Source organism: Prionailurus bengalensis, chromosome D1 (genome assembly GCF_016509475.1).
Source record: "Prionailurus bengalensis isolate Pbe53 chromosome D1, Fcat_Pben_1.1_paternal_pri, whole genome shotgun sequence".
Classification (NCBI taxonomy): domain Eukaryota; kingdom Metazoa; phylum Chordata; class Mammalia; order Carnivora; family Felidae; genus Prionailurus; species Prionailurus bengalensis.
In genome coordinates this window covers 99,320,246-99,332,787 of record NC_057346.1, presented here as the reverse complement: position 1 = coordinate 99,332,787, position 12,542 = coordinate 99,320,246, and the positions used below count along the sequence as shown (strand labels likewise).

The 12,542-nt window shown below is 38.7% G+C and overlaps 1 protein-coding gene across 12 annotated transcripts in view; it reads right to left on the bottom strand.

Moving 5' to 3' along the window:
• The window catches only part of ATG13 (autophagy related 13), a 53,930-nt gene that overhangs the window by 13,922 nt on the left and 27,466 nt on the right, over positions 1 to 12,542 (bottom strand). For all 12 annotated transcript variants that reach the window (XM_043582398.1, XM_043582395.1, XM_043582397.1 and 9 more), the window contains 7 exons: positions 12,243 to 12,324; positions 11,198 to 11,278; positions 10,644 to 10,763; positions 7,545 to 7,591; positions 6,252 to 6,392; positions 1,064 to 1,104; positions 203 to 299 (listed from right to left, as the gene is read on the bottom strand). In XM_043582398.1, coding sequence (XP_043438333.1) covers positions 203 to 299; positions 1,064 to 1,104; positions 6,252 to 6,392; positions 7,545 to 7,591; positions 10,644 to 10,763; positions 11,198 to 11,278; positions 12,243 to 12,311 — 596 coding nt within the window. In that variant the 5' untranslated portion in view covers positions 12,312 to 12,324. The remainder of the gene's footprint in view (positions 1 to 202; positions 300 to 1,063; positions 1,105 to 6,251; positions 6,393 to 7,544; positions 7,592 to 10,643; positions 10,764 to 11,197; positions 11,279 to 12,242; positions 12,325 to 12,542) is intronic.

Sequence of the window (12,542 nt, the reverse complement as noted above, 5' to 3'; positions counted from 1 at the left end):
TCTACATTACTGGCTCTGACACGCTCAGATTCTCCAATCTGGAACCTGGGCTCTCTCTCGATTTTATTCTTCAGAAGGGGACTGATTTCAGCAATGGCAAAGCTGAACTGTAGGCTTAGCCATGGAGTTTGGGGGAAAAACAAACTTTAATATCTTCAACATCTTTGAAAGACTCCTTTGGGTTCCAAGGCTCTTTCCTCACCTGGTAGACATAAATGCCAAGTTAATTCTGTAAGCACAAGAAAGAGTGATGGTGCCCACAGGGGTGCCTACTGTCCCAACACGCACTGTCTGGAAACCTAGGAGAAGAAAGAAATAATTAGCTTTTCGCCAGAGAATACTGACACTGTCCGCAGTTTGTCTTTCCCTGAATCATTCAGCCTATCATACAATCTCTGGCATTATCTACTTAGTATCATGAGTGCAGCTGCCTCAATTTCTCATATATATTTTTTTCTTTTGATTTATGTTGACCTAATATTGGAAGGGAAAACAGCATTCTATTTACAGATAAACCTACCTTCAAAGAGACAAAACAACTGTTTGTCCTAAAGTTTGAGCAAATCCTAACCAACCTGGCCCAAATATGTCATGTGCCCAGTGAGACAGTAAAGGGCCCTCAGGGTTTGTCACACAAACACCTTAGTTTACGTAGGTGCAGAAGTAACTGCACTTCTATTCATGTTCCCATCCAGAACTAAGTACAGAAAAGAGGTGGGGACTTGCAGGCAATACTTCCAACAAAGCTTTCTGGTTTTCTTGGTTTCATTTCCAGTTTTTCAAAATTGCTTATGCTCATCAGAAACATTTAACATGCTTATAGAAAATTAGGAAAACAGACAATAGCATAAAGAGTAAGAAAGAATACTGAGTTACTAGAACTTGGGGGAAAATCATTCATTCATTCCCTGGCAACTCTTTGGACTACTTACATGTTTTTTCCTTACTCATATCACACATACTAAAATCACAAGCTACGTATTATTACAGGCAGCATCCAAACCCATCTCTGAAGTCAGGAGGGCTCTGAACACTACAAGTGTTTTTCACCCTTGATACATACCTTCTCCTAAACCATTCAGCTGAACTTCCCCAAAATATATCCTTAGGAAAGAAAGAAAAGGAAATGATTCTTTATTCTAAGGGCCTCTATAGCCCGAACACCTAGAAACAAAACAAACAGAACAAACCCTCCTTTTCTTATTTTCACGAACACCTCTCTTAGTGGAGCAATAATATTACTGTTTCAATAAAGCTGCAGGCATAGGAATGTAAACGGAAAGAACTGGTTAAGAAATGAGGAAAATAGGGGCGCCTGGGTGTCTCAGTCAGTTAAGCGTTTGACTTCAGTTCAGGTCATGATCTCACAGCTCCGCTCGTGGGTTCAAGCCCTGTGTTGGGCTCTGTGCTGACAGCTCAGAGCTTGGATCCTTCTTCAGATTCTCTGTCTCCGTCTCTCTCTGCCCCCTCTCCTGCTTGTGCTCTGTCTCTCTCTCAAAAATAAATAAATATTAAAAATAAAGAAATGAGGAAAATAATAAATTGAGTCTGCAATTTCAGTTTCTTCTTCCTGTTCCTGCAATGTACTTTTTAAAAAAATTTAAAGTGTTGGGGCGCCTGGGTGGCTCAGTCGGTTGAGTGTCTGACTTCCACTAGGGTCATGATCTCACCATTCGTGAGTTCGAGCCCCGCATCAGGCTCTGAGCTAAGCGCTCAGAGCCTGGAGCCTGCTTCGTATTCTGTGTCTCCCTCTCTCTCTGCTCCTCCCCTGCTCACACGCTGTCTCTCTCTCAAAAATAAATAAAGATTAAAAAAAAAATTTTTTTTTAATTTTAAAGTGTTTATTTTATTTTTGAGAGAGTGACAGAGCATGAGCAGAGATCTCACTCACAGATGTGAGATCATGACCTGAGCTGAAGTCGGATGCTTAACCAACTGAGCCACCCAGGCTCCCTTCCTGCCATGTATTTTTAAAGTATAAATACTGGGAAATAAATACTATAGAAATAAGGTTGGCAAATAGATCTGGAACTACTATTAGAAAGTACTAGACTTTTTTTTTTTTAGGTATGTTCAACATACAAAATTATATTAGTATCAGATGTAAATATAATGATTAAATATTTAGTTACATTACAAATTATCACAGTAAGTCTAGTTAATATCCATCACCATACAGACAGAAGCTTTTTTCCTTGTGATGAGAACACTGAAGATCTCCTTTCTTAGCAACTTTCAAATATGCAATAGAAGGTACCAGATTTTGAAGAGTGGTCTTCAATTAATGGGAGTTCTCCATGCTTGTCACAAGTCATTCCAAAGTGAACACGCTAGAGCACCATGGGGTGCCTGGGTGGCTCAGTCGGTTAAGTGTCCGACCCTTGATTTCAGCTCAGGCCGTGATCTCATGGTTGGTAGTCCAGGCCTCGCACTGGGCTCTGTATTGTCAGTGCTTCAGATCTTCTGTCTTCCTTTCACTCTGCCCTTCCCCAGCTCACACAATCTCTCTCTCTCTCAAAAATAAATAAACTTTAAAAAATTAGGAAATCTTTTCCACTGTAGAATAATTACATAAGACTATTCTGAAAATATAAAGATAGAAGCACAGCAGAACCTTTCTTTGAATTGCCCTGGGAAGGCCTATCTATATTAGCTAAAAGTCTGAGCTATAAAACATTACACACTATACTACATAACATTATATTTTTCAAGTAATGTTAACAATTAAACACAGACATGGCAGTTTGTTCAATTAAACGCTAAGCTCTAACAATGTATAAAGCCCTATGGTTAGGTGTTAGGCATGAGATAAGGAGAATGTAGGGATGAGATTCAGGATAAATCTGAAGCCTAGGACTCACAAATTATAATCTGGAATGGGAGAAAAGAAATGTATATAAATATCTGAAATACATGCACCAAAGTGACAGATACCATAAAACAGGGGTCAGCAAACTTTCGTTAAAAGGATCATATATTTTAGGCTTGTGGGCCATATAGTCTGAGGCAGACTACTCAGCTTTGCTGTTGTCCTGCAAAAGTAGCCACTGATAATACACAAATGAAAGGGGTGGCTGGGTTCTAAAATAACTTTTATTTTGCAGTACCTGGCTGGCTCAGGTGAATCTTGGGGTCATGAGTTCGAGCCCCATATTGAGTCTTTTGTAGAGATTATTAAAAAAAAAAAAAAAACTTAAAAAAATAATAAAATAACTTTATCTATAAAAACAAACAGATGGTCTGCTGCCCACAGTTTGCTGATTCCTGCCATAAAGTAATACAGGAATGATGTCAATGAAATGCTGCAAACATATTTTGCTAGTAACCTTCTAATGAAAAAATATTCAGTACCCATTTGGGGTCACCTGGGTGGTTCAGTCAGTTAAGCATCTGATTCTTGATTTTGGCTCAGGTCACGAGCTCACTGTTGGGGGGTCACGCCCTATGTCAGCTCCCCCGCTGGGCATGGAGGCTGCTTGGAATTCTTTCTCTCCCTCTCCCTTAGCCCCTCCCTGCCTGTGTTCTGGCTCTCTCAAAAACAAAACAAAACAAAACAAAACAAAACAAACCCTAAAAAAAACCACACCACCCCCCAAAAAAAACCTCAATACCCATCTGAATATTGGGTACAGTGTTCTAAGTAACCTAATTATCTAACCTTTTTCTTGACTATATATTTTTTAATGTTTATTTATTGGGGGGGGGCAGAGAGGCACCAACTGAGCCACCCAGATGCCCCTATTATTTTTTTCTTTCTTTTTTTTTTAATTTTTTTTTTATTATGTTTCTTTATTTTTGAGAGGCAGAGAGAGACAGAGCACGAGTAAGGGAGGAGCAGAGAGACAGAGAGACACAGAATCTGAAGCAGGCTCCAGGCTCTGAGCTGTCAGCCCAGAGCCCAACGCGGGGCTCAAACCCACGAACTGTGAGATTGTGACCTGAGCTGAAGTCGGGACATTCAACCGACTGAGCCACCCAGGCGCCCCCCTATTATTTTTTAATGTTTATTTATTTTTGAGAGAGAGAGAGAGAGCACGCATGTACACACACATGCGTGTACACACACACACACATACACACACGCATGGGGAAGAGAGAATCACAAGCAGGTTCCACTCCACATTCAGCACAGCACAGAGCCTGATGTGGGGTGGGGCTCAATCTCACAACCTCAAGATCACAACCTGAGCTGATATCACCAGTCAGATGCTTAACTGACTGAGCCACCCAGATGCCCCTTGGCTATATTCTTTATACCATTCAGATGCTGAGCAAAAATTTTTTTTAAACAGATAGTAGACAGTAATTTATTTTAATTCAGTCTTGATGAACAACAAATTCAGAATGAATTCTTATAATGATGTAATTCTACACTGACATGATCAAATCTGTAGGGCCAGGGAAAAAATGATAATATAGCTTAAAATAAAGAGAAGGCTATTATTCTTTAATGATATAAGACTATACTGTCACCCTGTGTTTTTTTTTTTTAATTCTTTTTATGTTTATTTATTTTTGAGAGAGAGACAGAGCACGAGCAGAGGAGGGGCAGAGAGAGAGGGAGACACAGAATCTGAAGCAACTCCAGGCTCTGAGCTGTCAGCACAGAGCCCGACGTGGAGCTCAAACTCATGGACAGTGAGATCATGACCTGAGCTGAAATTGGACACTTAACTGACTGAGCCACCCAGGTGCCCCTACCCTGTTAAAAACAGTATAAAAAGGGAGAAAAAAATAGACAATTCTACATCTGAGACCACCCATTTCTCTATGGTTTAAACTATAGTTATCAGTATCCAAACGCACTCATAAATGATAAACTGTAAGCAATAAATACTGTATTACTGCAGAGACACAGACTAAAGGAAGACTTTAAACACTGGTAATGAAAAGGACTAGGAGTCCTAGTTAACTAAGCTGATAACTAGTAGTGTAGTATGGCTACTTACAAAAGAACCAAAGTGAAGAGGGCTTATCATAAGAGTTAGAAAGTGATCTGTTATATTTGACTAAAAGTCCAGTAATTTTCAAATGGAATACTCAACCTGAAACTTGGGAAGACTACAGAGAAGACAACAAAAATATTTTAAAGATGTTAAAATATTAACATCTTTAAGATGCTAGATTGCTAGATGTAAGATTGCTAGATTACTGCTAAGAAAATTACAGAATGACTTGATAACTATTCTCAGGTAGTAAATTGTTTCAACGTAACTAGTTAAGTCTCTAATCCTTAGTCCTTCCATCCTGCTATACTAATTTCTCCTCATAATCAGCTCTATACACATAAGCCAAAGGCTTACAAATGGCTCATTACTAATATGCCAAAAGAATCTTGAGTGATTTGGGAACTCCTGGCTTTCCATGCTCTGCTCTCATACTTTCCTACTTACCCGTTTTACCACCACTCAGGTCCATCTGACAACCTGAGCACAGCTCAGATCCCACTCCCCACTTCTATGCCTTGCTATCTTTTGCACTCCTTACCTGGAATGATCATTCTCTCTCAGTTCTACCAGCTGAAATTCTCTCTGCTTCAAGGTCTAGCTTGAATGCCACTTTCTCCAGGAAGCCTGTCTGGTTTCTCTCACCTGGAACAAACTTTCCCTCCTTGTGTTCTCCTAGTACTTTTTTCCTGATACTGCTATGTAGTTTTCCAATCCTGCTTTTTATTAAAAAGCTGTTTCCCCATTAGATTAGAAACACCTATAGGGCAGGGCATCTGTATAGTTCTTCCTTGGGCCTAGCACAATGCTTGCATTAAAAAGGCACTCAATAAATATGTGTTGGGGTGAACTACCAAGGGAAATACTCTCAGAACTACTGATGAGTTCTTTATATCCACAGACAACTAATTAAAAACAAATTGAAAAAAAACCAAATTGAATTGGCAGGCTGTTAGACAAAATTTAATTCCGAAATGTAGAAGGCTGTGGAATCTTCCCAGGATAGCCTGTTTTAAAGTCTTAAGCTCCCTTTTCAGCTTTGAGATGTGCATCAGTAGAACCGCAAAATCTACTCCACAGGACTCATGACTGTGCACAGACAAAAGGGCCAAGAACCTGGTAGCTTCAGAAAACGGAGCTTCACAAAAGAGGAGGGATAGATAATCATAGTAAAGCTATAGCATCAACTATCCAAGAAACCACCTATTCAAAATTAATCACAGAATACCCATTTGCTGGTCAGACAATGTGCAAAGTGACAAAGCTAATGAGTGAACCGAGAAGGTGAGCAGCTACGTTGTTTACCTGTACAATATGACATATTCATGCCCCTGTTTTCTGGAGAGTCTGTAAGCCGGTGTGACCCTAGTTATGGCAAGGAGGGACTTCAGCAGCAGTGACAGTCTGTTGTACACCGTGTAGGAAACTTTAATCTCTTTATCACACCTGAGAAACACACAGACACTATCAGCATTCACCTATTCAACTAACTTAAAACCAAGAAATGCACAGACACAGAGGTGTTAGTTATGTTCTGTCTAGTGACTGAGATTAACCTGCTAGTATTTTCATAAATTCTGACAGAATATAACCTGCTTTGCAGTCCAAATACACCTTTCACAGAAGATTACAGTCAACAAAGACAATTGCAAATTAAGCATGGGAACTGTGTAAGATGAAATTTATCATTAAAATATGTTCTGAACTAAAAGTGCAATTAGAGTTCTATCAGTTTATCAACAGATTATTGATGTAAGCAAAAGTTTTTACTTTCTCATACTCTAGAACTAGGCAGATAGACCTCAAAAGGCACCTACTGTATTTCTTTCTCGATTTGAAGCAGTTATCTAAGAAATAAAGCTACAGACTTAAAAAAAGTAATTCAACACTGCAATTATACTATTGAAGGTGCAAACAATTTCAATATGCTATCTTATGAGCTATCTACCTCTATACATCTAATAGGAATCTGGAGAAAAGTGTGTTTGGTATTAAAATTTTGGACTATAACCTGTCAACTGTTTTCTATTTAAGAAAGAAAAATAATGCCCACACCCCACATACTTATTAAGATTTTTCTTTTGATGTGTTGCTATTTCCTCAATTTTCCTATATACTGTTCTAGAAAACTAAAGCTTCAGGCAGGAAGCAAGCTAATCTTCCTTGAAAGAAGAAAATGGAAAAGGAAAATAACAGGCATTTCCAATCCATGACCAACACAGGGTGTAAAAAAGGAGTAGGGAAGGGAAATCTGTCACACAGAAAAAAAGACAAAACAGAGCAGTCATGTTACAAGAGTTTGCAAGGGATTTAATCAGAGAACTAGCTGTACTCTGGGAAAACAACAAATCTTTTTGAGCCTTTGCTCTGCTCCTTTCCCTGTGGTGTCTGAGTCTGGCCGGACTGACCTCCCTCTGAAGGTCATCTCTGTGCCTGGGCTGGAGGCCAAGCATGAGGCAAACTGTAGCAAAGAGCTATTGGCTTTGTTAAGTGGGAAGAACACCCTCCACAACTGATAACAAAGCCCTGCTTTTCACATGATGTCATCTGTTTTATTCTCGGCTACTGCAACCACGGACCCTAAAACAGAGTACTTACTTTTCATTCATTTCAAGACACCAAATTTCTAGCTCCATGGAATCTCCCTGTGGATGGGACAATTGAAAGATATTTCAGTTTTATTTGGTTTTTTAAAATTATTTACTCTTATTACAAAGCACTATACAGTTACTATAAAAATGTGGAAAATATAAATAAAGCAAAAAAAAAATCAATTTATAATCTAATCAGCTACTTTAATAAATGATGTGAGGGGCTCCTGGTTAGCTCAGTTGGAAGAGCATGTAGCTCTTGATCTTGGGTGTAGAAATTACTTAAACAAATAAACTTAAAAAAATAACGTGAGATTATACTATATACGCTATTTTTATCATTTTTATTAATAAATGTAACATGAAATTTCCCTATAATTAAAAATTCTATACCAATTTTAATGGCTGCATAGTATTCCACCATATGACCATCATTTTATCAAATCAGTCCCCCTGTACGTGGACATATAAGTTATTTCTAATTTTTCACTATTACAGACAAAATTGTGATAAATATCCTTGAGACTAAAACTTTGTCCTCACCCTGAATTAGTTTCTTAAGGCAAATTTTCAGAATTAGCGCTGTGAAAGAGTATTCTTTTTTTTTTTTTAATTTTTTTTTTTTCAACGTTTTATTTTTTTGGGGACAGAGAGAGACAGAGCATGAACGGGGGAGGGGCAGAGAGAGAGGGGGACACAGAATCGGAAACAGGCTCCAGGCTCTGAGCCATCAGCCCAGAGCCTGACGCGGGGCTCGAACTCACGGACCGCAAGATCGTGACCTGGCTGAAGTCGGACGCTTAACCGACTGCGCCACCCAGGCGCCCCCCCTTTTTTTTTTTTTTTTTAATGTTCACTTATTTTGAGAGAGGGAGGGTGAGCAGGGGAGGAGCAGAGAGAAAGAGAGAGAGAATCCCAAGTAGGCTTCTTGTTACCAGTGTACAGCCTGATGCAGGGTTTGATCCCTGAACTGTGAAATTATGATACGAGCCAAAATCAAGAGTTGGACACTCAACCAACTAAGCCACCCAGGTGCCTCAAGAGTATTTATGCTTCTAAGACTTTTGTTATGTATATCCAAATTGCTCTTCAGAAAGGCCAATACTTCAAATGATGGAGACAGCCTTTCCCTCCAATTCTACAGAGGATATTTTTAGGTGACACCCACAGTTAAGGAATACCTTAACAAGCTGCTTGCTTAAAAATCTTTTTAGCTGTGTAATGTCTTCAGCCAAACTGTTCAGTCTTTCTCTGGTACTCTGAACAGACTTAGCCTAGTGGGTGGGAAAGAAAAACAGACTAAAGCCAGAATCCCTCAACCCTGTAACACTCTTGTGTGCCACTCAGTGAGAAGAATAGTCACACACTTTTGAAGACAAGTAACCTTATTACCAATCAACTGGAAGAGAGCTATTCTTTTAGGTTTGGGAGTAAGCTTAGGTTAGTTTGTGGAATAGCGAACTTGTTCTAGATCAAACTGAAATATGTACCCTTAATATATCCTTTTCATCATACTGTCATTTTTAAATGGCATGATAAATTTTGAATTCCCCTGCTCCCCAAAATCAAGGGATGGCTAACTAGTCGGAAGTATCCAAAACAAGTTGATGCAGTTTGTCTAGGATGATCAGAACAGTTTATACTCAGATTGTACCTGGGAAAGGAAAATAATTCTTCTAGAGATTCCTTTAGGACTCGCTATGGATCACTAAGGAAAATAATTCATAGTACAAACTGGCAATTCAATGAAGAATAGGAAGTTTTGTTTTTGTGGGGTGCTAAAGTTTCCATGGAATAAGTACTAACATCATTCATTAAACAAAATTCATGGTGAGGCTACTATGGGCCATCCCAGGCACTGTGCTAGGCATACATAAGAGATGATTTAGTCACATCCTGCTTCATTTCAAAAAGAATTTAAGGGGTACCTGGGTGGCTCAGTCAGTTAAGTGTCCGACTTCAGCTCAGATCATGATCTCACGGTTCGTGGATTCAGGCCCCACATCAGGCTCTGTGCTGACAGCTTGGAGCCTAGAGCCTGCTTCAGGTTCTGTGTCTCCCTCGCTCTCTGCCCCTCCCCCATTCACATTCTGTCTGTCTCTCTTAAAAATAAATAAACATTAAAAAAAAACAATTTGAAGAACTACAAAGATAAATAAGATGTGGTATAACCACTGACCTCCAGAATAAAAGTGTTTGTAAAGTATGAACAGGAACATGTAATGATCACCTACTTTATGTTAGGCACTTTATAAGTAAGTATTAAGTGAGAAAATAGGGGCACCTGGGTAGCTCAGTCGGTTAGGCATCTGCTCTTGATTTCGCCTCAAGTCATGATCTAACAGTTAGTGGGGTCGAGCCCTCATTGGACTCTGCACTGATAGCATGGAGCCTGCTTGGGATCCTCTCTCTCCCTTTCTCTCTGCCCCTACCCCATGCACATGCACATACGCGCTCTCTCTCGAAATATAAATAAATAAATAAATAAATAAATAAATAAATAAATAAAATAACATAGCCTTGTAAGACTATGAAGTGTCATGTTAGTTTGGTGGTGTTGGTGGGGATGGAGTTAAGTAATTTGGCCAAAGTCACTCAGCTAGGATCTGAACTTGTGTCTGTGTAGCTCTAAACTCCAATTGCCTTTTATTATACCATGCAGCTTCACAATCTTATAGTGGAAATAGATGAATAAACATACTAGTAACAATATCTGCCTTGATCCTGGTGTGAAATAAGGTAAAATCACAACACACCAGGAAAAAAAAACTAGAAAAATCATAATACATCAAGTTATACTTTAGGATCAATGTAAATAAAACACATAGGAAGTCTAAAAAAAGTAGTTACCTCTCCCCCAAGAATCGGGGGGATTTTCAAGAGCATGTGAGTCTTAAAGGATAAGTAAAAACATTTCATCTATAGAGGATATATATGAAGGACAAAGAGCCTACTCCAAGTGTTTGGGAGAATAAGTAAAAAAAGCATGACCTCCTCAGAGAATGCTAAGTTCAGAGAGAGAAGGGGCAGGAATGAGGCTGAGTTGAAACTGGAATGTGAAGACCTCTGGTGCCAAGTGAAAACACCACCCTGGTCATAACCTTACCTCAGAAGTCTTGAGTGAGATCTCCACACACATCGATCTCCCAACGGCAGGCAGCTGTCCTGCCAGGGCCTTTTTTGCTTCATGTGTAACCTCTGGGATATCTTTGATTGCTAAATTGAACTAGAAAACAAAAGAGGCTGTGTGAAACACTCACAAAAAACATTATGGAAACATAAAGCAGTAAGATGGTTCTGTTGGGTAATGCATGCATTGCTTTGAGTGATTGAAGCCATTCATTCATTTCTCTCTTGCCCAGAAGAGACATCCTACATCAAAGCCCTAAAACTCAGGTTGAGAGAGCTAATGACTTATTACAAAGATTAGTTAACAAGATATTTTTGTTCTCTAAAGTCTAAGCTTTTCACCTACTGCAGCAGAAAGCCGAGAACCAAACAAACCTAGGACTAACATTTGACCTCGTGAATGGATCAAATGGAATTACTGTTTTAATGTTATGATTTAGTAATACTATAGATAGTATTCATTCCTACTGCATTAGGATTCCTTGTAACAGACACCATAGTATATCCCTTAACAAAAAACGGGAATTTTACCCAGTCTGAACCCGTCGGGGATGAAGATGAACGAGTACAAATCTTCTCACCAAGTCGAGCCTGGACAATCACTTGGACAGTCTGAAAAAAAGCAAACAAACAACCAAATCAAAGATGAAGAGTCTTAAATTGATTTGGTTCACAATCAGGGTTCACATCCTCTGAATGCAGGGTTAAAAAGATGCCAATGATCATAACTATAATGTAGGAAAGGGTAGGATTTTAAAATTCAAGGACAGATAGAAAAAACACTATACAAAACTAATACTGCAAATATTCTTGAGGGCATAATGTCAACCAACTAGAGGAATTTTAGTTCAAGGCTTGGGATCTGTAATATTCTCACATGGCAGAAGGAAATTTGCACATGGTGTCTCTGACTTTCATAAAGAAACAAGTCCAACCATAGGTTTAAATATTCACTGCCGTACACTTATGTAATCATAGTAGATTTAAACCAAGGATTCCACAATTATTCATATCATTTGGCCCATATGGCAAAAGTCTCCCAACTAATTTTACAACCAGAATTTACAGCATGGATTGTTTTTTTACATGGTAATCGTGAGAAGAAGCGATAAAGGTGGAAATGATTTTTAGATTTAGGAAAATATAACTTCTAAAGCATTCAAAATTCAGTTTTAATTCCTCATTTATCCAGAAGGAAATAATAAATGGAAGTTAGACATTTCAGAGTTAGTTGACGGTTTGGGAAAGATGCCCAAAATGATGTCCATTCCAGTCCACAGTCTTTGTTCCCAACCCAAGGGAACATACTGTGCCAATAACCTGGCATAATAGTTTGACATTTCTGCAAACAGCCTTACAAAAAAAATTTTTTTTTGAACAAGTAGCTGTGGAAAATTGGAAGTTACTTTTTAGTTACACCCCCAGTACCGCCCCCAAACTTCACAGTTTGGTTTACAACAGACAGAAGTATCCCTTAAAATGGGCAAGCTGCAAGCTGTTATTCTATATTTCCAAAAAGGGAGAAGCACGGAAGTTATTTCTAACAGTTCTGAGCTCAAGAGAATAGACATATTACCTTGAGGGCAAAAAATTTAATAAACTTGTCCAGGTCCTTTCTGTCCTGGGAATTGAGATCAGTTTCCATTGCCTATAGGAATCTAAAACAGAAAAAAAAAAGTGTTGAAAAATGTGACTAATATCTTTTAAATTCAAAGCATACAGAGATGGTATTGTCTAGCTGTGCAAACAATCATGTGGGAGGGGGAAAAAAAAATCTCCCCCTAAGATACCAAAGTAAAAAGTATTAAGATACTATCTTGTGAGGAAAATAAATTCCACACAAAGAAATAAATCTAGAGACCTACACAATGAATAA